At 39.8% G+C, this 26,968-nt stretch overlaps 1 protein-coding gene across 1 annotated transcript; it reads right to left on the bottom strand.

The window, feature by feature from the left end:
- Positions 1-2,036: 2,036 nt before the first annotated feature.
- Positions 2,037-24,897, bottom strand: LOC117816658 (storkhead-box protein 2-like). Its single transcript, XM_034689025.1, is given in 5 exon segments — positions 2,037-2,865; positions 5,510-6,105; positions 6,108-8,035; positions 11,580-11,732; positions 24,199-24,897. Coding segments are annotated over 5 exon segments (3,213 nt in total). The 5' UTR covers positions 24,533-24,897; the 3' UTR covers positions 2,037-2,663.
- Positions 24,898-26,968: the final 2,071 nt, after the last annotated feature.

The raw sequence follows: 26,968 nt of genomic DNA, 5'->3' as shown, positions 1-26,968 counted from the left end.
GGTGTAAGAAAGCATCAGGATCATCAGACATTTGAAGATCTAAAATTCTTGGCAGCCTCCATCTACTGAAGAATATCAGGTAAGATGATTGAAAGAATACATTTTCAATCTCAGTTTTTAAGCTGAACTCAAATGTATACATATTTTTTACATGTGTAGTAAACTGAATATTTGATCTTATATCCTTGGCAAACTCAATTCTCTAAAAACAGTTATCTGAAAAAGAGAAAGCTTAACAACAGCCTCGAACAGACCTTGTGGTGAAATAGCTTTGCCCACTGTTTTCTTAAAAGCTGAAAATTAGTTTCACTTTTAAAGCTGGGGTTGGTAGTCAGATTTAGATGCACTTTTTGTTATACTGGTTAAAATGATATTTATGTCCCAATGGCAATCAATACATAATGCATTCGTAAAAAAGAGCGGAAAAAAAGCCGCTATCTACAGCCGGAGTAAACCTGGGAAAACACCAACCAATCCCTGCGATCAGGAGCCAAATTATGAAACCAATAAAATCCTTTCCTGCCGTTCTGCCTGCCTCCTGCACGTACATTTCATTGTTTGTGTTTTTAAAGGCACTATGAGGAGTTTTTAACTGGCTGAGAAACAGATTGAAAATGATACTGATGCCATCATCATACAAGACCATCCACAATAACACTGATACCTTCTCTGTTGTCATTTTTAATGCCTGAAACCGCTCTGAGGGGGTAGGTGTCAGACCAGATGATTGACATCTTGCTTTAGAAACACCCTGTTAGATCTATTTTCATGGCAAATAATCACACCGTGTGATACATCTATATGTTAAACACAACAGGATGAGGTTATTGTCTGAAGATACAAATTTTGCATGGACAGGATAAGAGCTGAGAGGTATCGTGTTGTCCACAAGGGGGCGCCAGAATCGATACAAACCAAAAGTTCCTCACAGCAGCTTTAACTTTCACTATGATATGAAATGATATGATTTTGGTGTTTTCTTACTGCTGAATGAGACATGAGTTAATGTAGTGCAAAACACAAATGATGAGCTGAGGACCAGTTTTGAATCAGTCACCATCATATGGTCACAAATCAGTGGCACTTGTGCATGTGAGCGGAAAACAGGAAATATGAACATCTTAAATATTTAGCGAACTCTACGTACTGAAAATAAATATGATCCAGAAGAGCAGCCATCAATGTACCCAATGGCAAGGCTCGTTTGTCAGGCATTTTCCAGTGGCCAAGATTGAATTTAGAGCTCAACTTTTATGCTAAAGTCAGCACAAAGGGTCCAGTAAAAATAGAAATTTGAACACATAAGTCTTTCTTAACTGTAACCTTTAGAATAGCAGTGACTGGACCTTTTGGCGGATGATTATAAGAACTTCTGCCAGAAAAAAAAAGTTTCAATTGCATTTTTTAAGCCAACGTAAACAGAAAGGTCTGAAAAAGAATACACTTGAAATTTGAACATTAAAGCTCCAGAACAGCAAAAAAATTATGGTGCTTTTAGCTTCTGTATCTTAGGCTAAGAGTATATTTTTATGCTAGCATTAGCGGAACACGTTTTTGAAAACGTTAAAATGTGTATACCCTAAATTCTTGGTGAACTCTACTGCAGAAGTTTACATGTTGGGTTTTAATGACCTGGTATAACACACTGCCCTTCTGTAAACATCAGCTTTAGAGGCAGAGTATGAATTGTCCATCTCAACTTTTAAGCTAACAGGAACAGAACATTTCCTTGAAAGTGCTCTGAAAAAAAAGCAAACAAAAAATATCTAACATTTTTGGTCATGGTCAGCTATAAATAGACGTATTTAAAAGCCATTTATTCTCTATCTTAGCTTTTAAGCTAACAGGAACACATTACGTCCCAAGAAAGAGTTAAAAACAAACTGTCCCATCTACAACTCTTGGTGAACTAAGTCTCCTGAAGAATATCGTGATAAGTTTAAAGCCCCAGATATCATATAAACCTTGTATCAGTGTTGCTCTGTCATATGTATGATAGTGTGGTGCAGCTCATTCTCTCCAAACATGCATTTTTTGGTCACATAGCATCTTTAATACCACCATTATAATAATTAGGATATCAAAAGTATCGAGTATACATACATCATTTGCATTGCGGTACACAAATCTGAGCTGATTTATGTTTTTATATCTTTCATTCGTTGTTCTCAGGATCAACTTTTATTGTCTTGACATTGTGCTGATACATTGAATCGTCCTGAAGAACTTGACGCTATTTCAGGAAGGAGAACATTTAATTGGACATGTATTGTTAAGTAATATAAAAAGTTTTCGATATTTCCAAATGTAACTTGAATCCTATAGTCTACTACTTTCCAATACCAATAGTCAAGAATCTTGATATAAGCCAAACTAGAGTCCATGTCACCAAAATCAAAGTACTCAGGTAGGTTCCTTCACCTACAGTGGTCTTGATATTCTGTAGTTTTTCTTCTCTTTTTTGCAGTAAAGTTCTTGAAGCTGTGGGAACAGTCTCTGAAGCCATGCCTGTTTTTGTAACAGTCCCAGTAAATGGATTCTCAGGAGTCTGGAGATATGAGTATGTGTGTGGATGTGTGTGAGTGTATTGAGGAAAGTGAGGGTCTAAAATGGTGAAACCCCTCACTTCCTCTCTCCTCCACCACCGTCAGGGTCTCAGTCTGTCAGACACTGGTGATGGAGGCCAGGCAGTTCGATGACTTCTGGATTTTCTCAGGCTGCGTGGCGGGGGGTTCTGGGATGGCGCGAAAGCTGAATGGCAGTCCGATACCACTGGTGCCGATGTGGCCGGGGCTCAGCGCTGGATTCTGCCGTCTATTGCTTTCCACTATGCTGGATGTGTTGGATGCAAGGCTTTCACGCGTCCTGCACAACAGACAAAACAACGTAAAGTTAAAGATGACTGAAGGGAAAATACTCACATTGTGTACAACGTAAGCAGTCAGTGGCAAGACAAATACCAAAGACTGCATAAAGAGGTGAACGCAAAGAGAAACCATTGCAGAAGTGCCTGAAACTAACTGGCATTCATTCTTGTTGCCAGCAGGGGGCAACTTCCCTGATGACAAGAAGAAACTGTATACTTTATATGTATACAGTACAGTATTTATCAGAAGACAACAGTGTATCTCACTTGAGTTATAACTTAAGTAAACATTTTCAAGTTAGGTCTCGATTGATCGTTTCAAGTCTTTGATGAGTCATGATGTTTATTTGGAAAGCAGGGAACCACTTAAGAGGGCAAAATGATGACAAAGCAGGGTATACTTTAGGGCATGGCTTCTTTGGGATTCACATGTTGCTACCACAGCAAACTGTCAACCAGGACAGAGGTATAGCAATGCAACAACAGACTCAGCCCAATCCCATCATCCAAATATGGAGCCCACTGGCTTAAAAAAAAACCAAGATTGAACACAAGGCTTAAAAACAGTTGTCCACACACCAGTGGGTGACTACTTGGTGGCTTGGTTACATTACAGTCTAAGACAAAATACGACTAAACTTATATCTTACTAATAAAATCCAGTATTTATTCTGTGGTTGATGAAATATAAAAAGGTTTGGTACAAGTAAGAATAGCATATTTTTGCATGGCAGTCTTCTTCCAAAGCACACACAATATAAAAGAGTGGCTATGAGTATGAGCTGTAAATAGTTTACAAAAGTGCAAAAAGTTAAAAAAGTTAATAATGGGGCAGTGACTGCTTCAACTCCTGACCATGACTCTTTGCTGCATTTCTTCCCCCACTTTCTGCTCCACACATTTCTTGTCTCTCTTCAGCTGTCTTATCAGTAAAGGCAAAAATGCCCCAAGCAATAGCTTAAAGAAAGTAAATTATTACATTATAAAATAAGGCACTTGTTTTATGTGAGTAAATCATTTCTGAAGCATGTATTTATTTCTCATTATTTGGTTTTGAAGTGTACAATAGCACTTTCTCAGGAGCCCACATGAGGAGGCTGCTTGAGCGTATTACAGGGATACTGCTCCAGTTTTTCACATGGAGATCAGCTGTGAAAATAGCTGTTAATGTCTTTTGCTGCACTGAATGAAAAAGTTTTCTAAAGAAAGAAAAAATATCTTGATGATGCCAACAGGATTACTTTCTATTTTTTAAAGCTTTTGCAACCAACTGGAGTGACAGGGTTTGAAAGACTAGAGTTTTAGGGTCCAAAACACAAGGATGTCAGGAGGTCTCTTCTGCTTAGGTTTTGACATTTCATTCTTTCCTCATTCGAAAATAGTTTTGGGCTTTTGCCTTGACTCGATTGGACAGCCAAAAAGATTTAGAGGAAATGCGTGGAGAGAGAATGTAGGATGACATTCACCAAACAGCAACATGATTGGTCCTATCAGGGACTAGGATTGTAGAATTTGGGCCGACGGCTCTACAACTGAGCTAAACCAGAACCACATTTTGCCACTTCTTTAAAACTGTCTCCAAACATCTGGTAAATCAAGCTTAGATAGTTCACAAGTGATTGAATGTGTTAAACTACTGCACTGTAATCATGTTTCAATCAAAGAGCTCAATACCTAGCTACCAGCCAAACCAGCAGATAGGTTAAGAAGCTGCTGCTTTTATTTGTCCAGTGAACAAAAATCTGCAGTTAAACTCCCTTATATTATTAAATCATCTCCTTCAGTTTTTATGCACCACGTTAGTATATCAGGTATTTGATACAATTGATTTTTACAGCTTATTTGTTCTTTTTCATCCCAAACAGAAACCAAAATAATCTGTGTCTTTAACAGTTACCTTCAAAGATTACTAAACCATTTTAAGTACAACAGCACAGTAGCGACACACCAGGAGTGTATTACAGGCCTAAAGAGGGAAAATGCTTTACAAACAATTCCAGTTATTCATACTTCAACCACAATAACTTAGCTAGTATTCTAAATAATTGAATGCTGGAGGGATTTATTTCACTAGCAGACTGGACAACTCAACAGCCAAGTCATGGGTTGAAACTTGTGAGCATCAATTGACCTGAAATAGAAGTCATTACTTGTTTGATTCTGGATGTACTTCACTCTCAGAAATGTTGCTTGGTTGTTGATATAGCAGATGCTGATTCAAGTTTGAATTCTAGTGTAAATGCATTAAGCTTCCTGTTCTCCTAGTGGTATTACTTTCAGGTAAATTATCAGTAGCCTGTTTATAGTCTACATGCCTAAACAAGGTTATCATAACTGGACTTCATACTTAAGTCATGTGATGATCAATTAAAAACCTTCCACTGACAGATGCTGATTCCCTGAAACAGGCTTATTAATGGATCTTTTGTTGAGATGTTAAACATGTAGTTATTTCTAGTTAGGTAATAAAAGGCAAAGACAAAACATTTCAACATCTGGTTTGGCAGCCACTATTAGGGACCATTTTGGGTCCACTACCTAAGTGTACCTCCCAAATTTTGCCAACACGTTTAGGTTATGACCATCCACTATTTGATTAGCATCACAGAAAAATACACAAGTTCAGTCCTTTAAACTTCTTACCTGGGGGAGTTGAATCCACTGTCCACCGTGACACTGCTGCTGTCCATGCTGTCCAACCGGGCAGAGTGGGCCGACTTCTGGCTGCTGCTGTTCTCCGTCTCCTTGGGGCTGAGTAAGGTCAGATTGGTCTCCAGTTTGCGCTGCAGATCGTGTTCCTTCTCCCGCTCCAGTAGCCACTGCATGGTTCCTTCCCCGCCACCTCCACCACCGCCTCCACCGTTACCACCCCCTTCCCCGTGGTCTTTGTTGTCCTCTGCCTTCGCCAACTCTTTGTGCGAGTCCTCCTCTGCCTCCTCCTCTTCCTCATCGTCTGATACATTATAATAATCAAAGGAGGCGGAGGGGACTGTTGGCTCTAAGCAGCCCTGTAAAACTGCAGGTGACGCTGAGGAAGTGGCTGAATTGGAAGGCTGCTGGGGCTCAGGATTGTCAAGGGCCTCTGTTGATTTGGCTTGTGAGGCTTTCCGCAATGTGCCGGACTTGGTGTAGCTGCTGTCCACGTAGCCTGTGGACAAGGCATTGTGTGGAGGTTTGAACAAAGTGTCCTTGCTGAAGATCTCTTTCCTCTTGATCGACATACTGCCTCCTCCCCCTCCAGATCTACATTGTGTTGGTGTGGCGTCAAACGGGCATTTTGCGCCGGCTCCGGCGTCTGGCTTGGCGTCAGTCGCACCGAGCCGTTCTGTCCCTTTGCTGCCGACAAGTCCTCTTTGTACTCCATCGTGTGAGGAGAGGTGAGGTGAGGCGTTTGGCGGTCAGCTGGAGAGCCCTTTCGGATTCCCCCTGATGAGGTTAATGTGTCATATTCTGATTTTGCCTGAGGCGAAGGGGCAGTTAGGATTGTTTCATTTGACGTATTGCACTGGAAGTACTCATCTGTTGAGGGCTTAGGAGAAAGTCCCATTAGCTCATTGTACGTTGGCAAGCTGTCTCTGCTTTTGTTCCTCTCCATCGTACTCCGAATCCTCGACTCGTCTAAACTCCCTTTCCCCAAATCAGGCACATTAAAATCAGAGTGGAACTTAGCAGCAGAGAACATGATCCTTGAGTAGTGGGAGGACTTCTGCGTGGCGCGCAAGGTGCCGTCGTCCGTGTAGTAATGACTACGCTCCTCCAGACTGGGTTCAAAGTCTTCTGGCACCCCCAGTGACGGGCCTTTGAGGGAGTTGTCCATGGATCGAGAGCGCTCCTTAGCTTGATCTGATCTGTCGTGGCGCGACTTCCTGTCCTGATTGTGACTATGACTTCTTTGCACTCTTGACTGGCACGTCCCACGTGATGGCTCAGGGAAGGGCATCTCCGTCCGTCTCTTGGCTAGCTCCCCAGAAACGTCCCACTCAGGGGTAACAGGGCAGTATGATTCGGTAATGTTTGGGTTGCTATGGACTAGGTATGTCGCGCCACCACTTCGCCTGCGTTCCAAGGTGTACATGGCCTCCCGAGGCGAGCGCACCAACGAGTGGCTGAAGAAGCGGTAATCCCTTTCCATGAACAATAGGTCCCAGTTTGAACCCTCAGATGGGTCTCCTCTGGAGGTTCGCGGCTTGCTGTGAGATCGGGACTTACCGTGTGGGGCCCGCCTGTGGCCCCTCCCCCTCCTGCTTCGTGCACTGTGCTGGGCTGAAGACCCCGCCTTGTTCTTTTGCGTACGCTCTTCCTCCAACCTCTTCATCACAGCCGTGTGCCTCGCCACATTCTCAACTGTAAGGTCGGGGTTGATTCGGCGGATAATCTCCATCTCCACTTCACGGGGAATGGGTGTGGTCGGCACCTCCTCGTCACGAAGAGGCCACTCTTCTGGGGGGAACTGGGCTGAAAAAGTGGCTAGTTGCCTCATTTTGTCCTTCTTGAAACTCAGCCTGAAGAGCCTGAGTCCAAACCTTTTGGATTGCTTCTCGCCATTTCCACTACCACCACTTCCTTCTTTCTTTTTGGTCAGAGTGTCAGTTTTATAAGGGAAAGAAGTGATGCTTTTGCTCTTCTCAGCAGATTCTTGAGGCGGCGATTGCTGGACAGGAGGGGGAGTGGGTAGAGGGGGGTGGGGGTATGAAGGCGGTTCTCCTCGGTGCTCCTTGGCCAACGTGCCTGATGGAGGTTCCCCAGTTTTGTGTTCCTTAGGAGGCTTACTTTTATTCGAATCTTCCCTGTGTTCTTTCGGTGACTTACTTTGTAGAGCAGAGGCATGAAGTCTGGACGATTCTTCACGGTATGAGTTGTATGAGTCACTGTGATTCTTGCGTGGGGGCCTCTCTCTCAAGCAGCCGGGTGTGGATGGAGTGATGTTGCCAGATTGAGGCGAAGTGCATTGTTGAGGTTGCTGCTGCTGTGGTGACTGTTGCGGTTGTCGCTCTGTCAGCCGATCGTCCAGGTGATACCACTTGTTGTTGGTTCTGATGAGGGAAGGAGTGATGAAGTAGGTCTGGGGGGTGACGATGAAGTAGCCTTCTGGAGTTGGGTAGATCTTCCTCTCTCGTACCAGCATGTTCAGGGTGTGTCGCAGAACCTCTGAGCTGGGTGTAGGCACGCCTGCAGGAAACAGATTGAAGAAAAATGAGGCACAGTTTCAATGTTTGGTTAAAAAAAGCAATGTATTTACATTTTTCAAACAAAGAATATTTATATGAAATACATTTGTTGGATCACAGGGCTAATTATGAGATGGTGAGACAACCGCAATGGTGATGGATTATAGTTGAAGATGAAACAAGATTTCTATCCTGCTTTGTTTCAGAAAACTGTGAGTACTAAACTAAGAAAATAAAGGTGAGTTGGAAAAGATTACAGTTTATTTTAGAGTGAAAATATTTTCATACTTGAATGATGTCGTAAGTCAATATTAGCCTATATGAGTTTTGATGCAGAGATAAAATGTAAGTTATAAAAACAACAGCAGGGGCAGTTTAACCCTCCTGTTACGTTGTGGGTCAAATTGACCCTTTTTAAAGTTCAACAATTAAAAAAATTATTCAATGTATTTTTTCGGTATGAAACGTCTTTGCTTGGCTTAAATGTGATATATCATATAAAATCACAATGGTTCATTTCACATTTTAGGTAATATATGTCAAACCAGCTAAAAACAGCCAAAAAACTGGGCAGCATGTGACAGAAGAGGTGGTTGGTGATAATTTATCAACATAACACAACATCACCAAATATTGATTTAAATGGTTAGTAATGGAGTTAATAATGAGATTTATTGGGATTTTTCGGGTTCTGACACTTTTGGATAATTAAATATGCCCTGTTTCAAATTGACCCATGACATTATTGCTTTTTCTAAGAAACGAACATAACAGGAGGGTTAAAAAGAAGTCAAAGATGAGACACTGTATGGATAATGGTTAGTATTATAAGTAAGACAACTTCTAGGAGAATCAGGTGACCAATCTAAACAAATGTTGAATCACTATGCTCTTGAAGTTCCCATCATATTTAAAGAAAAGTTAACCCTCCACTAAAGAGTTGCACTCTACATACATTCTAACGTTTCCTTTGAAATACATAACGCTTTCAATTAGTTACATTTGTCATTTCTGAGTGTTTCATGAATGAACAATTAAATCAAATAAAGACATTATTGATTGTTTTAAATTCAGCTTGTCAAAGTTATTCTAATGTCACTAAAGTTCAAACTGAACTGTTGTTGGATTTAATTTGTACACACTGAACCAGCTGTGGGTAGATCATGATTTGAGATGTTGTTTTTCTGAATAAACAGCTTTTCAGTAAATTGACACTTTAAAAATGTATTTAAAAAAAAGTTGAATTATAAAAAAAATAATTTAAAAAAGGACAATATATTTTGGGAAATATTTAAACTAATAAACAGTTTGACCTGTGTGTAAAAACTCAAATGTTTAATAAACTCCACCTTCCCATTTTCAAATGAGCTAAGCTAGCTAAGCTGTTATTAATCGCCATGTCCGTGTTAGAAGTAGTCCATTATGAACATCACCATCATAACCTTTGTCTAACAAGGCCTTGTGTTGCCCGACATTACATCACCCCTGTGTTATTTTTTCACATAGAAGTGATGCAACCTAAAAGTTCAACTGGTTTCCACTCTGCTGTTGTGCAGAAGAGAAGAGGAATTTGAGGAACGTGCTTCCCATTAAATTTGTCTCACAACTTAACATTTTTATAAGAACACAATTAAAGCTTGCAAAAGTTAAAACAATAAGAGTCTTTCTTTTTTCACCCTCATATTTGCCTTTACTTTTATTTAATACTTGTTTATACTTGGTTGACACTTTGTCCTTATGTTGAATGTTTCATATTAGAAGGGCCACTCCACAAGCCATGGGCTTTTTGGGCTCCTCTTGCAGGTTTGTTAACTCTAAAGGTAGTGGTTAGACACTGTGAATTTACCTTTCATTTACTGTAGTATTCAGCTCTTGTTATGAGCCACAATGCTTTGTTTTTTCAAGTATGCAATACATTTTATTTTTTGTCGTCAATTAATTGTGCTGAAGAAGAAATCACCATACAATAAGATAATGTACATTGACACCCTGTTGAACACTGAAAGGCTGAAAAATTTGGAGGCACATTGAAGATAGGATGGAAATCTTTGATCTACAATATGTGAGCTCTAAAACAAACTTTAAGAAACTGTTATTCCTTTAAGAGAAATTACTATAGGACAAGAGTTAAACAACATATACTTTTTTTGTATGATGTCACTAAATTACCCTAAAATAATAACACTGGTCAGCTGATTTTTTGACATAACAATCAGCTGATTGAGGCTCCTTAGATCAGGGGTTCTCAAACTTTTTGGAGCCAGGGACCCCTTACAGGTGACAACATTTTTCAAGGACCCCCTCATAATTGTAACATAGATTAAGCACATGCTTACTACCATTTGCACTCTTAGATGCCCTTGTAACTATTTGTATTGTAAAACTAAAATCAATCCAAATACTTCAGACCTGTTCCATAGTGATAAACAGAACACTTCAATTTGAATCATGTAAATACCACTTGTATACTTTAAAACAGAGGGTCATTTCATTCCTTGTGGACTCAACATGACAGCATTTATACTTTTCAAGTAATTGATCTTAAACGCTTTCAGAAAATTAACAGTAGCAAGACTCACATATCCCTTGGAGCCACTAAATGGTATCATAACAATGGTATATATGCTGTTTTTAATGACACAGCACAATTTTATAATTTATTAGAGATGTATTTTAATTATTTAACGGACCCCCACGCTCAGGGGTCCCAGGACCCCACTTTGAGAACCACTGCCTTAGATCATTCAAGGACAGACTGTTCACAATAGAGATGCATATATTTGTGCCATATAAATGACTACAATAGGAGTACATGGGACTTTTGAAGTGAACTTGAACCATTAAATACGTTGGGGGGGGGGAGAAGGTGATGGGATAGGGAGCCAGGGCTGTTTTTGGAACATTTGTTGACTGGTTCACCCACATTTTTAGGTAGAAAGGTGGATTAAATATTCATGTTTTTCAGAATACAGATGAAAATTGTCCAGCTATTATTTTCCCAAGGAGACCTAACATGATGACTCTAACTGTTAACTAGCAAATATACAAGTGGTAAAGAAGCTAATCCTCATATCACAGAAGCTAGGTCCATTGATGCATTTGAAAAGCAGATTCAAAATGATTCATTGGTTTAAAAAGTAGTTTCATACCAATTTCATAATCAAATTATGAAAAGAAAAAGAATCGACCAATAGCTGTACAGACTAATAGTTTCACACCTATTCATGCTGAATGTTATAATGTTACTTTTTTACCTGACTTTAATGAGATGGAATATCTCATCCTGTACAAATTAATTACCTGTGTTATGAGGGGAAGTGAAATCTAAAGCTAACAAAGGTCATTTCTTCCAGCTTGACTTTTGTGTTAGATGTGTATCAGTGTAAATTCTAAGTGTATCAATATTTCTGCTTGAGATGTCAGAGAATAACAGTTTAAGCAATTTTGATTCATTACTTCAGTTACTTGTCTTATGCCACATAGTAATGTCCACAGTGTGTTTCTCTGTGCAGTCCCACACTGAAAAGGACTTAAGAGGAGCATACCTGGAAAGCTGGCAGTGAGGTGCTCCACTAGAGCCTCCTGGTTGACCGGCTTGTGGGCAGAGTTCATAGCAGAGATGGCCAAGCACAAGATCTCCCCCAGCGGGATGAACTGTGACTGGCTGATAGGTGACATACTGATCGGAGACACGTCACCTGCAAGAGGAAGAAGAAGAAGAAGAAGCGGGGGGGAGGGGGAGGCAAAGGCACTACAGTGAGATCATGAATGAACAGCAGGCGCAGCGTGTGAAGCTATGATGTAATGGTCAAACAGCAGCAGTTTGCATGCTGCCTGAAACAGCTCCTCCTCTCCTCTCCTCTCCTCTCCTCTCTTCTCCTCCTCCTCCTTTAGCCTCTCATCCCTCCTGTTTCTCGTAGGCTAGCATATCGAGGAAGCCGCTGCAGCAAGCACATCCATAGTGTGAGATCACCTGAGTCTTTGCCACCTCGTGATTCAATTCACGAGAAGAAAACGAAGCTTACACAATCCCTCAGGATGTCAAACCCAACGTATTTGAAATGTAACAAATTATAACCGACTTTAGCAGCACATTGAGAGCTTACACACAGAAATACTCGTGCTTTTGTTGCATTAAGCTGGCTTTGCTGTCAGCAGTAGTGAGTAGTGAGATCATCCTACAAGCAGACGGCCCGGCTTCTAGCCCCCTCTGAGGGCAAACATCTGCCCAGCTGAAAGGTAGAAAGGCATCACAGTGAAGCCATCGCTGCAGCCTCTGACCTAAATCTGACCATCGATTGAAAATCACACGACACAAGGTAGAAAATACGCAACCTGACCCTTCGTGTTTGATTTTTAACTCAACGCTTCGTCTCTTGTTGTCTGAGGATAACAAGCAGGATTAAGTTTTGCCACATTGATCACTTCTTTAAAAGTATTAGATAATTTTTTGCACACATTTCTTCACCTGAGCTGAAATGTGTGCAGGGCCCGGCCTCCTCAGCACACTCAGCTGAATGGTCAGTTAAGCAACACGATGACGTTATCTCTGCTTAGTATCACAGCCCCCTTAAGCTCTATGTGGCTTTGCAAGGCTTTACATGGTTTTAGTAAACACGAGGAAAGCTGGATCTGCAAGTGAATTGGTCCACAAAATAAAGGAAAACAAAACACCCAGCTGTCCTTTTCTTTGGTAATATTTGACATGTTTTATAGAACAGTGGACACGGAGCGAGTCTCAGAGGGCTGGTACAACAGTGTTGTAGTTTTTTAGTCTTACAATGAAGCAGAAAAGGCAATTCATCAATAGAAGGATCAGATTTTCTAGGGATAGGAAGACATCCCAAAAAGCTGTTTTGTAATTTGCAACAAACATGAAACGTGACACAGAATGTGGCACAAAGGTGATGCAACTCATACAACAACTCAACTTTTTAATTATTCAGGGACATTTCACACAAAATGAAAAAAGAGCATTCAATGATGAATGTGTATTTTCGAAGGGTTTATCCTGTTATGTTTATAAATAAAAGGAAAGGGAGAATATGTGAGGTCACTATAAAGTTACTGAAATCTGAACCTTGTAAGATGAAGTGTCAGTATTTTTAATAAAAGCCAAATGAGTGTCCAGGATTTAGATGACATACATGACAATATTTATCTTGTTTCTGTTTGACCGTATTTAGTCCATTAGATAATTGTTTAAAAAAAAGGGGGTGTTCCAAAATGTCCTGCTCCAAATCATAAAAATATCCCCCACTTTGAACTTTGCCCTATGCCCCCAAATCAAACTGCGTCTGTGCAAACTCTGAGCATCTCTGCGTGGAGAGTCAGTGGGTGGAGCTTTCTGTCAGTGGGAGTGTCGGACTCACCTGGCGCACGATAACTTGGCGGGGACGGAGAGAAATGAGGAGGAGGAGGGGGAGGAAGATGCTGCTTGCTCTGCACACGGATGTCTTTCTCACTACGGGAGAGATTGTGCTCCAGCGGGCGCTCACTGAGCTCCGAGCTGGGCCAGGCCCGCCGCACATTGCTGCTGCGGTTCTTCTTCATCGTGACCCCTTTTCCAGGTGGCCTTCAGAGGGAGGGAAGAGGGGGGGATCCTAGGATAAGGTGGTGGGGTGGTGGTATAAAGGGGAGGAATGGGGGGGTAAGGAAAGAGGGAGGTGGGGGGAAAGGGGGGAGGTGTGCAGGGGGAGGTCGACCAACCTCAGGCTCAGTGCCTCCCCCGCATCAGTAAGAACGTCCCGCTAGAGCGATCACACACCAGACATGGCAGGAACCAGTGTGCACCTTCACACACACACGCGCGTCTCATTTACATCCACGAGCAAGCTACAAACGGCCGTGTTCGCACTGTGGGTGGTTGTCATCGGCTGCTGGGCTCTCCCGGGCTGATCTGGAGCGATGGCAGCAGAGGCGGAGGTGCAGGTGCAGGTGATTGCGCGAGGCATCACCCTTTCATCGGCATCAGTCCCAGCCACCATTTGTAGCATCCCCATTTGCATGCGTAGGGAGGCACATTACGTAGCCGCTCTGATGTGGGAGGAGGGAGCTGGAGAGAGGTGGGGGGGGCAGGGGTAGAGATGAGGGAAATGGGGCATTGGAAGCAATAAGGAGGAGGACGGTGAGGAGAGGAGGTTTTTTTGGGATCCGCTTGCCCCCTTTGAGGGGAAGGTAACAGGGGAAGGAAGGAAGGAAGGAAAGGAAGGGAGGGGATGGATGGATAGGCAAAAGATTCAAAGCTTAAGAGGGCCCCAGTCTTCGACAATAGCTCAATTCACCACAGGAGTGCTCGGCCGATCCCCAGAAAACAAAAGAGCCCACTTAAAAAAAAAAAAAAGGAATAAAAGCTCCATTCACCCTAACGGGGTGTGAAACCTCGGTAGTATGCCAAGCACCGGAGACGCCACGTTCACCTCCATCTTTATCCGATCAAGCACAAGACCCCATCGTCCTTTCGACAACAGCACACCAGGAGAGGGTGGGGAGAAAAAAATGGAGAGCATAGAAATAAATAAATATATTTCAAGAATAGATATCCACCGTTTCCCGCAATCCAAGGGAAGAAGAAGCTCCCGAGCCTACCGCCGTAGCATCCATTCATTAACAGGAGGGGGGGATGCAAACTCCAGTCAACGGCAAATCTCTTTCAACGCTAATGCTGCAGCTGCTCCCAGCACCTCCAGGAAGGGTGTGTGAGTATGTGTGTGTGCGTGTGTGTGTATGTGTATGTGTGTGTGTGTGTGTGTGTGAGAGAGAGAGTGAGAGAGAGGGAGAAAGTGTGTATGCGCGCATCCGCCTGCTGCGCGCGATTCTGCGTGAGCATGCATGCGTCTGTGTCTGGGTGATTGAGGCTGAGGGGAGGGGAGGAGAGGATGCAAGAGAGGGGAGAGATGGAGAGATGGAGAGAGAGGGAGAGATCGAGGACATACATAAGGCAGAGAGGAGAGAGCAAATATCAACAGCTCCAAACACACACACACACACACACACACACACAGAGAGAGAGAGAGAGAGAGAGAGAGAGAGAGAGAGAGAGAGAGAGAAATAAAAATATTCAGGCCTCAGATGATGTCCAGGGAATTGCTCCAGCTCTGAATCTTTGGCTAAATTTGCATCCCCACTCTCCTCTCCATCCTCTCTCGTTTCCTCCACTCTTGAAGGATGGGAGGATGGGGGAGCCCTTGAACTCGCATTCTTCCTCTTTTTGCATCTTTAACATACAAATCTAAACACTTCAAGCAGCTACTACGAAAAAAAGAATCATATTAAAAGGTGTTTCTTTGCGTCTTCTTCATTAGTGTTTTCCACAGGTTGATTCTCTGGAGCTGTCAGCGAACGAGAAACCCCAAAAACATCACTGTAATCATGCCCAAAGTGGCAGCTCTTTCTTATCTGCAAACTCCTGCTGACTCACATGAGTGGAGTGTGAATGGGCGATTGGAGGGACAAGAATAAGGAGCAAAAGTGAGAGGGCAGGACAGGCCACAGTATGGGTATAGAAGGAGGAGGAGGAGGAGGAGGAGGAGGAGGAGAGGGGGAGGACGGTGTCACAACCAATCTGCTCCAGTTCACTGATACCAAAGAGAAAGAAGAGAGGAGGAAAGTAGAGGTGAGGAGAAAATAGAAGTAGGAGGAGGAGGAGGAGAGAGAGAGAGAGAGAGAGAGAGAGAGAGAGAGAGAGAGAGAGAGCGACACCACGCCAGCCATTTTATTTCTCAGTAGTGCTGCAACAGCCTTTGTTGCCATGACGACGCAAGCCGATGAGCTCATAGCTGTTACCTTTGAGTGCCGTTTCCCCTTAAAGAGGCAGCAAACTCAAGATAGAGGCAGACAGACGAGCACACAGACGAGCACTGACTGTCTGTTACACAGAGAGAAAACACTCCAGCACCTCTGCTGAGGAACGGACATCCTTCAGAGATGTGGATCATGTTCAAAACAAAGCTTGTTAACACTAACCTGGAGGAAAAAACAGCAGGATGGGTTGATAGTGGAGAGATACTTTCTGAAAAAACACAAACACAGTGACCCGAGTCATTTGATTTCTTGCAATATATCCCTTGGTAAATCCTGTTGAGTCGAAATGTGACATTTGAAATGATTGGTCGACTAATTGATAAGTCATCCGACAGGAAGTGAACACTTCTGATACTTCGTTTCATTCATTGGTACTCAACATTCACTGCCTCTATCTACTCAATGATTAAATACTTGAAGGGCATAAATGATGATTAATGGAATTGTTTGGGTTTTGGAGTGACTGTCAGCAACTTCAAGACAATTTGAAAAGATCACTTTGGGCAATGGGATAGTAGAACATTATTTTTTTGATATCAACAAAGAAAAATAATGCCTATGACAGCTGGGTTCAAAATATTTATAATAATATGTAAGAGTTACTTAAAAGACCTGCATAGGAAGCTGTAGGTCTCATACTTTTTCAGACTAGTGAAAATACAGTGAAAACATGGGCACAGTAAGGTAGTGCTTTGAGCTGAATTCTAATTCCAGAATACAAACATGCTTACAGTAATCATGCTAACTAGCTAACTGGGTGATATTAAAGAAAGATGTTATCATGATCATTTTTTTCACATCAGTCGATATTGATATTTACCACGATAAAAATCAAATCATTATTTCATTTAGATTTAAAGGCAGATTTTTGCTCCTGAGTTAAAGCTGAAGAAACAAGACAGTTTGTTAGCTTGTATCTGGATTTAGTTCTCTGATTAGCTTCTTATATCCCTCATTTTTGACAGTGCTAACAGGAAGCAGCTCTTTTGTGTAAGATAAGATTTTTGTGATGTTTTAGTTTAAAGATTCCTTTAGGTCAGGTTGAGATCATTTGCATAATCAGATTTATTTACCCACATCCAGAAAGTGTATTTAATTAAGTGTATTAAGTTAATAGTGAATGCCGAGTCACCAGTATTAGACTAACTCTGCTTTGAGCTGGTAGGTATTGCGTTTTCTTCAGTGTCGCTGTAACTCATTTCAGCTGTGTTTACATTACACTCCAAACATCTTTAAGCCTGCCTACCTTGCACCCTGCGACATAATTGGCTGTTCATTGCCGTCTTCTTCTTCTGTCTAATGTTGGGTGGCAACTAGCGTTTAAGACACATTAGTTCCCCCTCCTTTCCAGTGGTTAGCGGGTGTTATTACAGTTTTAAATATATCAGATTTTTATTGAACTTTTGTTATATTTATATTGAGAAAAAATATTTCATGATAATTCTCGTTATCGAATTATCGCCCAGCCCTAATGCTAACATGTTGCTTTGAGCAGGTAGAACTTAAAAAAACCCAGCTATTGTTAGTGAAGCCAAAGCTTTTAGAGCTCCCCCTGCTGACCAGCTGCACTATAGATCTTAAAGCTTGCCTCCATCATAACAGAACAAACATGCGTCAAACTAGAAAATTAAATCACACACACATCAAACATTTATTTGAAACGCTTTCTGTCATCATAGTTAATTCTTAATCAGGCTTTCACAATATTATATTTTCACCTCACAATTATCATATCATAATGATATTATTGCGACATCTATGAAGAAATTTAATGCAAGCTTTCAACTTTAGGAATAGCAAGACAAGGGTAGAGCAACATGCTTTTTCATAAACTTTACTAAGAGACGGATCTGACCTACATACATATCACCCATTTCTAACAATGTTTTAAGTTTTATCTGCGTCACCAGCCCTGTGACAGAAACCTAGTAATTAAACAAAAAATTGCAGTCTTCTTCTGCGTATGATTCTTTGTTACACCTTGTCCGCACACAACCTGTCTTTTTACAAAATCCCCAAAACTTCCCAACTGGTGAGAAGTCTTGTTTAGGTGTGAGGAGAGTACCTTGATTTCATCTGTCATATCCTTAGACATAATTTGTAGCAGTTGCCACACACTGTGGTAAAGGCTAGCTAGCTGTTTATTGTGTCTCCTTCTGCTGCTGCTTATTTATCTTTGTTAATTTTATGGTGGGTGGCAATCAGTGTAAAGAATCACTTCTGCCCCCAACTACGAACCAATTAGTATTACTGTATACTTATTTCAGCACAATATCGATGTATCTTTTTTTTTAAGACGTTTCTTGTCATTACCATTATATAACAGCCTAGCTAGCTAATGTCTGCTACATGGTGAGGCTTGAGGAAAACTTCAGGGACCATCAAAGTCAATGGTTCATTATCAGGGACCATGAATGACGAAGTAAACAGGCCATAACAACGAACAGAACATCGGTAAAGCCATTGCTAAAAATGCTTAGGCTATATTCTTTTGATTATCTGCGTATGTTTTTTTTTAACTTAAATTCATCGACAGTAAGAGTACAGCTTTTCATCAACACTGCTTTTTATTCCACTTTTATGTTCACATAATTTGCAACAAAAACAACAAGACAAATTCACTGTAAATGTAAAAAATAAAGCATCTGATTCTGTTTAAGAAATAATAAGATTTCTGTTACAAGTGTTTGAAATGCAGCACATCAGCTCAGAGTTAGTCAATAAAATCTAATGTAGACTGGATTTGACTGAGAGCTTGGGTTACATATCCCTACTTTTCCTTTTTTTCCCCATCACTAGTAAAATACAATTCAGTAAGCTCTATAGCCAGGATGGATCTTACACAGAGTAGATGTTGATGCAGCACTATCATGTTGAAAGTGTGCTGGTACTATGTTGTTCAAAACAAGAGAAAATGTGTTGGCCTGTATTCAACCTCATCCAGCTTCCCTTCAAACAGCACCATTTGTGCCAGTGGTCTGCCCTCTAGTGGAAAGTTAAAGACAACACACGTCTTCATAAAGTTAGCTGTCTAGGCCAGACGCTGAACACAGAGACAAAAGAGGTTTTTTTCTACCACCAACAACCTACTTGACACATCCTGATCTGACATTAAGATATATAGCAACAAATTGGTCTGCTGCGTTCAACATTTCCCCCAATTCTCTGCTGGGACCCTCCCTTTCCTTCCAATGGAGACCGGAGCGGCAGCAGGCAGAGCAGTGCAGCAGTGCTTTCCTGAACAAATGCTCCACTTTTCCTTCCTCCTGAGCTCACACTCCTCCCAGTCCATTGTTTATGGCCGGCTAGCGGATACAAAGTCCCACAGTTAATCAGATTGAATAGTCAGTTTTAAAGCAACACCTTGTTTTCACACAGCCGAAAATCCACAACTTGAGCCTAATTGTATTAATCTGGCTACATTTTGGCTCTCGGCCCTGGTCACACATTCTCAGGCAGTTTGGGGGGATAATCTGTAGTCTGCAAACATGGTGCAGTGACTGAAAATTAATTTCACAATAACATGACTTCAGCATAAGACTTATAGAAAACGAGTAACCTAGCGGTGGCTGTTGATTTTTAGTTTTTAGTGATTGAGACTTTTAACCAGTCCTGTGTCCCTGCAGCTTTGTCTCTTAGGGTGTCTGTTTCTTTAAGGTCCCTTTTAATTGTTCAAAACCTAATGATGAAGCACACTGTTGTCTTAGTAATTTGCAAAAAATACATTATGACTAATGCTGACCTACTACCAACACAACTAATGAGCCGCCTACAGTGAACATTTATTTGAAGTTTGCTGTTTGTTGTCTCAAAAACTAAACTCTTGGCGCTTGAGTTAAGAGAATGAGTCACACAAAAAGTTGGAGCTTTTACTGAAATATCAACACTGTGGTGGTTTTTACCTTTGTACTTTTCTTGTAACTCAATGATCCATTGGAATAAACACATTATATTTAGTTATTGGGTATTTTCAGCAGGGAAATCCTCCCAAATCAACTGACTGGTTTCAATTCAAGAGGTACTATGGTTAATAGTTAACACCTGGTGGAATTCACACTGGCTTAATATTAAACTGAGGGGGGATTACGCTATTTAAAGAAGTTGGGCCACACAGGTGAGCATAAAACAATATAGTGTCTTATTTCTCTCTTCTGTTTAGAGTTGAGCTGAGCTACAGGTTTAGCAGAAAGACAATCATATCACACGAAAAATGATATCTGTATCTTATCTGCATCCGGACCAACAGCATACATGCTCTGCTGGTTTTGGTGAGTTATTAGCCATAAGACAAACATTCCTCAGTTATCAGTGTTTGCTTCACAAAGCTGTGAGTGCAGCTACGTCACTTCTTCTGTGAGAAAGCAGGAAGAAAAAGTGACACAAAAAAAGCGTAATCTATTTTTAGGATTAACATTTGCACTAAAACAAACCTTCTAATATAAAGCTTTTCTATTCAATACAATCAAAGTTTGGCAGCCAGGCAGAGAAATCTGATAACATGGACAGAGCTGCAGAGGCATTCAATGCTCACTAAAAAATCTGCATTTCAATCTGAACAATGAGGAGTCTAGTCAGATATTGTATTGTTACCAAAAAGGTTCTGCAAATCACACAAAGCAGGTCAGTTAAGTGGACCCAAACTTTTCTCACCAAAATAATCTGCTTAAAGGTGCTAAAAGGATTGTTAGAGTAGGTACTCATATAGGGCAATAATTCTCTTTGGGTTACTACTAAACCTATTGTTTTTAAAAGAATATTGTTTAGAGCAGCTGTGTTGATGGCACATAGTGTTTAAAAAATAAAAATAAATAGATGTATAAAGGGGTCTCAGCTCTGTTATCTATAAACTGCAGTCATATAACAACCATAGTCTATATAATAAACTATAGTTTAAACTAATATTACACTTTAAGGCCACTTGGTCTCTGTTAACAGGCTTTAAATACTACACTGACATGTTACCACTTGTCCCAAGTTCATAAGGCAGCTGTTTTATATGAATACACCCGAAGCATCAGTAACAAATTAAAGCTCCAGTGAGGGTTTTTAAGGTGGTTTTCAAACTGACTGAAATGAACAGTGTTACTTCTTTATAAGCTACAAAAGTAAACGAGACCATAATCGACAAGATATGTTATTTCTATGTTGTTCTTTTTAATGCCTAAAACTGCTGCCTCAAGGTGCTAGCTCACACACTGCCATACAGTCATGTGAGCATGCACACAAGCTTGGCTATGAGCGACTGCAGATGGGGTCAACTTTTCCACGTAATTAAGCTAATTTGAAGGAAGTCCAACCTATCTTTTAGCAAACTATCTTTTCATGTTGGTGCACCTTTACATTTCTGTGTCTGAAAGCACTAATGCACTTGATCTCCTGAAATCTCCTGAGGCATTTAATTAAATTTTCTCTTATTTCCCTCTTCTGCAGGATGCTCTAAAAATGTTAACATCTCAAATTGTAGGACAAATGCATCAAGTAAACTTAAATGATATGAGGAATCACTTCAATATTTTGTGATTCTGAAAAAAAGTGGTAACATGTCAAACAAACATGTGTTGGAAGATCATTGCTTCAACAAACTCAAGAAGTTTTCTCCTCTGCAGTTTCATGCCTCATACCAGAGATACTGTTGTCTTAACTGACACTGTATTGCCAAAAACACATAAATAAGGTGATCCATGACAAGCTGCATAACTCTCTCGTTTCCACACACACACACACACACACACACACACACACACACACACACACACTCCAATAAAGCTTGTAAGGGTAGTTGATGGGTGCAGCGGTTGACTTGCTGACAAAACCTGTAGTCATTCAAACCTGTCCCAGCACATACATGAGTTACAGCCATGACAGGAGGAGATGAGTGTTAGTGTGGGAATGTTGAACTGGGCCGAAGTCCCACGACTCTTTTAACTGAGTGAGTAAGTCTATATGATATGAAGCTGCTAGGGTTAGAAGGTGAGAAGCTGCCTTAAGAACTCTTAAAAGACTAGCATCAACTTGTTTGAATTCAACCTGTCCCGTATCAGTGAGGGGGAAGACGGTATCATATCAAAACGTTATCAACCCGCAATCACAACAGAGGGTGGTTGAATGGAAGCAGTCTCTCACTGACTTTTGCAAAACACTAAGATAGGAAAAAGTTGGAACGAACCAGCAGTAATGTGATGGACACAAATATCTTTCCAGAGTCAAGAGTCAGTCAGGTAGAAAATATTGAGAAAAAAATCCTGTCAAAATCCTGTCAAACCACACTTTAGTCTCTCATAAATAGGTTGAATGATGGAATCTTATTGATAGCTTATTAAAAAAAGAAACAAATAATGTCTGCAGACACTGCAGGCAGCCTCTACATGTTTTCCCACCCTAAATGACAGAATATGAAATACAAAACAGCTAATTCGGTGTTTTATATAAATTGTGTTATGATGTTTAGAATAATACAGTTTAATATTGCTTGTCACTTCAATATCAGTCATGGTCTGAAATGTATACCATACCCTTACCAAATTTATATAAAAATCCATCTAAACATGTTACTTGCTAAAAACAACAAACGTGTAAATGAGAGTTTAATGTGCATGGAATAATAGATTTTATTATTAGATTGTTGTATTTTATCAAATGCAAACAATAACAACAATGATCTGCCTTACAGCAGCCTTTGAAAGACTGCTATTGGTCAACCAGATAAAAACCCTTTAGTGCATAAATATTTTAGTTACTCCCTCAGTTTTGAACTGTCAATCATCCAATTGCTCCAAGGATTATTACTATTATTATATTATAAGATATTATTATTATTATTATCTTACATCAGTCATCTGAACTTTGTTGACAGTATGCTTTCTATTAGTTTTGCTGCTGTTCCATGTCATGTGTTGTGTATATATTTGATAACTGTCCTTTTGCTTATTTGTTAGTCACGAAAATCACTAATAAATAAAAATAATAATACATTTTTAAAAAAACTTTAGTGAAATAAGGTGAAATCCTTCTTTGAAATGATCCAAGATGTGGATATTATTTCAATTCTTAGGGAGTCAGTTTGCCTTCCAGGAGTGTCGCTGAACCTAAAGTGTCTTTTAAACGTAAACTAAAAACGTATTTATTCAGTCTGGCTTTTATGTAGGGTTTAAAAATTGTTACTTACCTTTTACTATAATATTGATTTAAATGTTGCTTTATTATTTTTGTAATTTTAACTGTTATTCTATTTTATGTATTTATTCATTCATTCATTTACTTATTTTTTATTTATCTACTCAGTTTTATTGATATTTTTAGCCATAGTATATATTTTTCAACTCTTATCCTTACCCTTTTTTAAATCTATTTATTTTAACTATTTTTATTCTTAATTTTGATGTTTTAACTTATTTTAATTACACATATTTTATTTTTGGTGTGCATTAGTCTATATTTTATTTGATGTTATTCTTATTATTCTTAATTTTTATTCTTATTATTTTTATTCTTATTCTTATTATCTTCCCCTAATATGTCTTCCCATTATTTCATTTCTGCTTCTTTCTTGTTTTTCAATCACTGTAAAGCACTTTGGGTTGCATTTGATTTGTATGAAAGGTGCTATAAATAAAGCTTGATTGATTGACTTTAAGAGACGCCTATGGATAAAAGACGAAGCAACACAAAGCAGGCATCATTAATACAGTTAAAATCTATTTAAGCATCCACAGTTGTTTGTTTCAGTAACTTTAGGGTCTTTCAGCATTTTTCTTTCTCTTGTTTTTTTTAAATTCTCCAGCAGTGAGGTGCACAATACATAAAAACAGTCCTCCTCAGTTCAACATTATTGAAGGTGTGCAGCTTTGATTGGGCTTTCTGATGCAGATTTTTAATTTTTTGAATCTGCTCTGGAATTTTATGCCGTAAAGAGATGAAAGTTTAGGCCCTAAAATCTTCTACAAGTTACACAATGTGAGCAGAAATACTAATTAAAGGTCAAACAGGTTCAAATGGCCCACATGAGTTCAGATGTTTGATTTGATCAAATATTATTCTTGTTATCCAGTCGAATTAGTCTGACACTTTGTGGTTAGATTTAATTACATGTTATTGCCACTGCACCTCATACTTAACTCTCTTGTCAATACTTGTGTTTATTGCTGTTGCATTATCTGGCAGTAAATGATATTTTGGTGGAAGTGGTGGTGACTGAGTTTCCCTTGTTGAGCATGTTTTTGGTCATGCTGCAAAACACATGAGCCTGCAGAGACAGAAGAAAACAGTTCTCTGAAAGCTGCTGAAGTGGAGGAAACCTAAAACTCCTACCTGGAAACTTTCATCATGCTTTTGAATTGTTTCTATCTTTCAGCATTTACCCACCTATGCACTTGATGTCAAAACCCTGTGGTGGTTTGAGCGTCCGTCTGGTCCATCCGTTCCTGAGGACTTGGAGATGAACTTCTTTGCCCCGGATCAGCAGCACATGTTCATCTATCCACCCGAGGAAGAAGATCTCAGACAGGGCTTGTGTCAGCGCCTTGTTCCAGAAGTGCTGCATGTTCACGGCTTTGAAATTGGCGAACACCTCGTATCCTGTGTGATGCTGGAACTTCACAGAGAGCACGGCCGTGGAGGATGTTGACGATGAGGAGTCCTCTTTATCCGAGAGCACCAGAGCGAGGGAGTGAGGCGCAACCTGAAGAAACTTCTCCATTCCTGCAGTTAACGGATGGCCTCATGAGAATTAAAGGAAGCAAGGGAACACTATTGTTTTGGATGTTTTTCCTGCCTGTTAATCCCTGAAACCTGCTGAAGAAATGGAGCACTGGGTGAAAGCAAACAAGTTGAGCCGGTCCAGAGTCAGCAGCTCGGTGCACAGAGAGGTAAAACACAGGTGCTCCATGTAAAACCAGGGAAATAAGCAACCTGACACGGTGTGCGCTGCAGCCAAATAACTTCAAGTGTCAAACAGAGTCAGGGCCTGTTTTCAGCCACAAAAGAGGCGAGGACTTGTGCTGCGTTCAAGAGCTGCTCGTTCACTTCCATCTTCGGAAAAGTTTTTGTTTTCTCGTTTCATGTTTCTGGTCGAATTCTACGGTAGAGAATTAGGGCCACTGAAAGAAAATAAAACAATTAAGGTCAATTAAAAATATGTATTATTAATCTGAGAAAAAAGACTTTAATCTCAGAATTCTGACTTTTTTGTTTTAATTCTGACTTTAATCTCAGAATTCTGTCTTTAATCCCGGATTTTGACTTTGATCTCAGAAGTCTGACTTTGATCTCAGAATTCTGATTTTTTTTTAAAATTCTGACTTTAATCTCAGAATTCTGACTTTTATCCCATAATTCTGACTTTTTTTCTCAGAGTTTTGACTTTAATCCCACAATTCCGATTTTAGTTTCAGAACTCTGATTTTTTTTTTTTATCAGAATTCTGACTTTTTACTCAGAATAATAATAATAAAAATATTTAACTATATATTTTTTTCAGTGGGCCTAATCCTCTTCCATAGAATTCTTATAAACAGTGAAAGAAAAAAAAAACACTATTAAGCTAAATAAAAGCAAAAATAAACTTGACAAAAAACAGGCTCAACTACACTTATATGACAATGACAAAAGGTGACCAAAAAGGGGACGACTTAAATATTTCAATGCAAATTCTACTCCTGTTAAACTTTACTGTCATCAATAGTACAAATGTGCACTTGAAGATACCACAGAAAAAATATGCAAACCCAAATAAAATCATGTACAGCAATTATATTAGGACATCCAAGGGCGTCGTAGTGGGGGGAAAAGGGGGACTGACTACCTAGGGCCAAAGTGGGGAGGGGGGCCCTTAATGGGCCTGAAATAAAATGTGTTTTCTACTACACTTTTCTTTTGTTTTGGTATAACTGTAATAAGATAACTAAAGTTGTTTGAATAAATAAACAGACATTCAGTTTTCCTTAGGAAAAGGGGGAGTCTTGGCTCGGTGAGATGAGCGTCTCATGCCTAAATTGGGGAATTGTCATATTTTCATAGCATCAAGTGTGGCTGAATCTGATTGAAAGTAAACTGTAGGTTTTTAGAGTTTTACTTTACCTGATGAGGTTAGATTGTACCGAATAATGCCCCCTTGTTGTTATTCAACAAGTCACTTGGCTTCAAATAATCTTGTTTAAAGAGGTGGACAGTCTGAAGGTCAATATTGTGCAGTTACATTTGGGGAAATTGTAAAATAAATAATATTGATAAGTAGCTTAGATTTGAATCAGTTAACCAGGATAGTTTTAAGCATATATTTTTGTTTAATGCAAATAAGTATTATAGCAGCAAAGTTATATTTTATAGGGTTGGCTGTGGTGATGGGGACCACAGCTGTAAATAGCTGCTCATCAGCACCTCCAACTGGAACAACTCACAATTAATCTGAAGCTTACAGATCGACACAGCATACACTACTAGACATTTGACATCATCAATGCAATGATTCATTGTTTTATCAACACAGAGCTTATCAAAGCAACCTTTTTTTTTTTTTTTTTTTTTTTTACAAAATTCTACAATATGAAGTGCTGGAGCTAGTTAAATGTCATTAATTGTTTCTTTTCTTGGTTTTGCATTAGAGTATTTTGAATATTTGGATGTTTTGGACTTTTGGTTGAACACAACAGGACATCTGATGAAGACATGTTTGGCTCTAGGATATTGTAATGAGCATTTGAAACATAATTCTATCTATTAATTGAGAAATTAACTGTTCAGTAAAAACAAGATGTTGCAGCCAATCATGACTGTTACACTGATGAACATAAACTATTTTTTACACAGATTTAAAACGCTCCATAATTGAATATTAATAAAAACAATAGAGTCATGGAGGGTCTGGTCAACACTAGTCTGGGTCAAACCAGGTCAGCTTTCACACAGTGGTCTCCTCCACAGTGAACAAAAACAACATCATAGGGTAAGTACAGTTGTACCACACAGTTAGTACAATCACATCTTACAAATGTTACATCACATGTAACATATATATATTATTTACATCTAATTAACATTTTCTTTATTTGTACTCTATTTTTTCTACCCTTATTCTTACTATACTACTACTTGCTCCTGTGTCGCGGCAAAAAACAAAATTTCCCCTGTGGATCAT

The sequence above is a fragment of the Notolabrus celidotus genome, chromosome 7 (genome assembly GCF_009762535.1).
Source record: "Notolabrus celidotus isolate fNotCel1 chromosome 7, fNotCel1.pri, whole genome shotgun sequence".
NCBI classification, from domain to species: domain Eukaryota; kingdom Metazoa; phylum Chordata; class Actinopteri; order Labriformes; family Labridae; genus Notolabrus; species Notolabrus celidotus.
This window is presented reverse-complemented; position numbering and strand designations above follow the sequence as displayed.